This window comes from Cephus cinctus, unplaced genomic scaffold (genome assembly GCF_000341935.2).
Source record: "Cephus cinctus unplaced genomic scaffold, Ccin1 Ccin1_scaffold1091, whole genome shotgun sequence".
Lineage (NCBI taxonomy): Eukaryota > Metazoa > Arthropoda > Insecta > Hymenoptera > Cephidae > Cephus > Cephus cinctus.
Genome location: NW_014333604.1, coordinates 4,997 through 6,245, shown reverse-complemented (window position 1 = coordinate 6,245; position 1,249 = coordinate 4,997). Strand labels below are relative to the sequence as shown.

The following is a 1,249-nucleotide window of genomic DNA, read 5'->3' as shown; positions in this document are numbered from 1 at the left end:
AGTTAATGACCAGACTCGTCGCGTGGTTGATCGTGATACCTTTGACCTTACAGACCTCAGCGTAAGAACCGTCTGGCTTGCGCACACGGTACGCGTAAAATTTCGGACCTCCCGAAACAAAAGACGTGATATAGCTACCAGCGCCGTACGACTCCAGCTCGTCCGTTAAATCGCCCAAAAGACTACCGTGGTATACGCAGCTATAACAACATTTGTGTATGCTGTGGGTATCAACGAGTCGTTCGTATTACTCGTACTGACGTAGAGCATCTCGTCATCTACGCGCAGAATACCTGTAATCTCGACCTCCGGACATGTAAGCAGACTCACGAGCTTTTGACGAGTCGTTACAATTTCCGTCTTTGGCATATTTTCGCGTTGCCCAAACTTGCCCTATAAGGAATTCAAACATAATTTTGCGACTGACCGCAGACCGTGATTTGATTTTATATTACCAGGGTCCAGACGAATACCGTCGACCCGATCGTACTCCTCTGTATACAACTTCTTGGCCTCGTCGTCGTCACCACACTCGCGCGGCCAGCCGCTAGCTTCCTGCTTAATCTTTAGGAACGTGTTTATGTAATCAGCAAAGTGACCACCCGTCCGTGTCGTCGGGTCGTACTGGGTAATCTCATACTGCCATATTTCATGTATCAACGTTATTTCATACCCCTTACGTACGGCGCGCTTGACCTCGTCCACGACCCAGGTCCCTTCGAATACCCTGTCCGCGGGATTCTAGTGAGGACACGACCACGAATACCCTGTCCGCGGGATTCTCGTGAGGACACGACCCCTGTAGCGTGGCCTCTGCACAGGAACGACACAATGCAAAGAGCAGTTTACCGTGCATACGCACCGGTAACACGGGATGATACAGATCTCGCGGTGGTAACACCACACACTTAATCAAGCCCTCCACGTTATCGATGTTGTGGCGATCACCCGTTAATTCGCGACAGTCATCGCCCACGTACACCGTAGGGTGCCCTACAGGGAATTTCCCCGTTTTCGAAATGAAGGGGTACAGCGAACACACATCTACGTAGTGTATCCTCTCAGACCCCTCGACTTCATAAAAACTGACAGTATTACCTGTACGGCCACCGAAGAAAGCATCGCGGGGTTCGAGCGGTGCCTGCGATACCAGCGGGTTCTCATTAAGCGATCTGTATAAAGCTGTTTGTTCAGGATCGTTTATCCAGCGGTCGAATTCACAGTCCCAAATTTCCGTCAGCTCGTAACA

General features: G+C 50.5%; 1 protein-coding gene across 1 annotated transcript; it reads right to left on the bottom strand.

The window, feature by feature from the left end:
• Positions 1–293: 293 nt before the first annotated feature.
• LOC107272011 lies at positions 294–1,158 on the bottom strand (the record flags this gene model as incomplete). Its single annotated transcript, XM_015748689.2, has 3 exons — positions 767–1,158; positions 456–726; positions 294–393 (listed from the first exon to the last, which is right to left on the bottom strand). Coding segments are annotated over exons 1-3 (461 nt in total), but the record flags the coding sequence as incomplete, so codon positions are not given.
• Between the last annotated feature and the right edge of the window lie 91 nt (positions 1,159–1,249).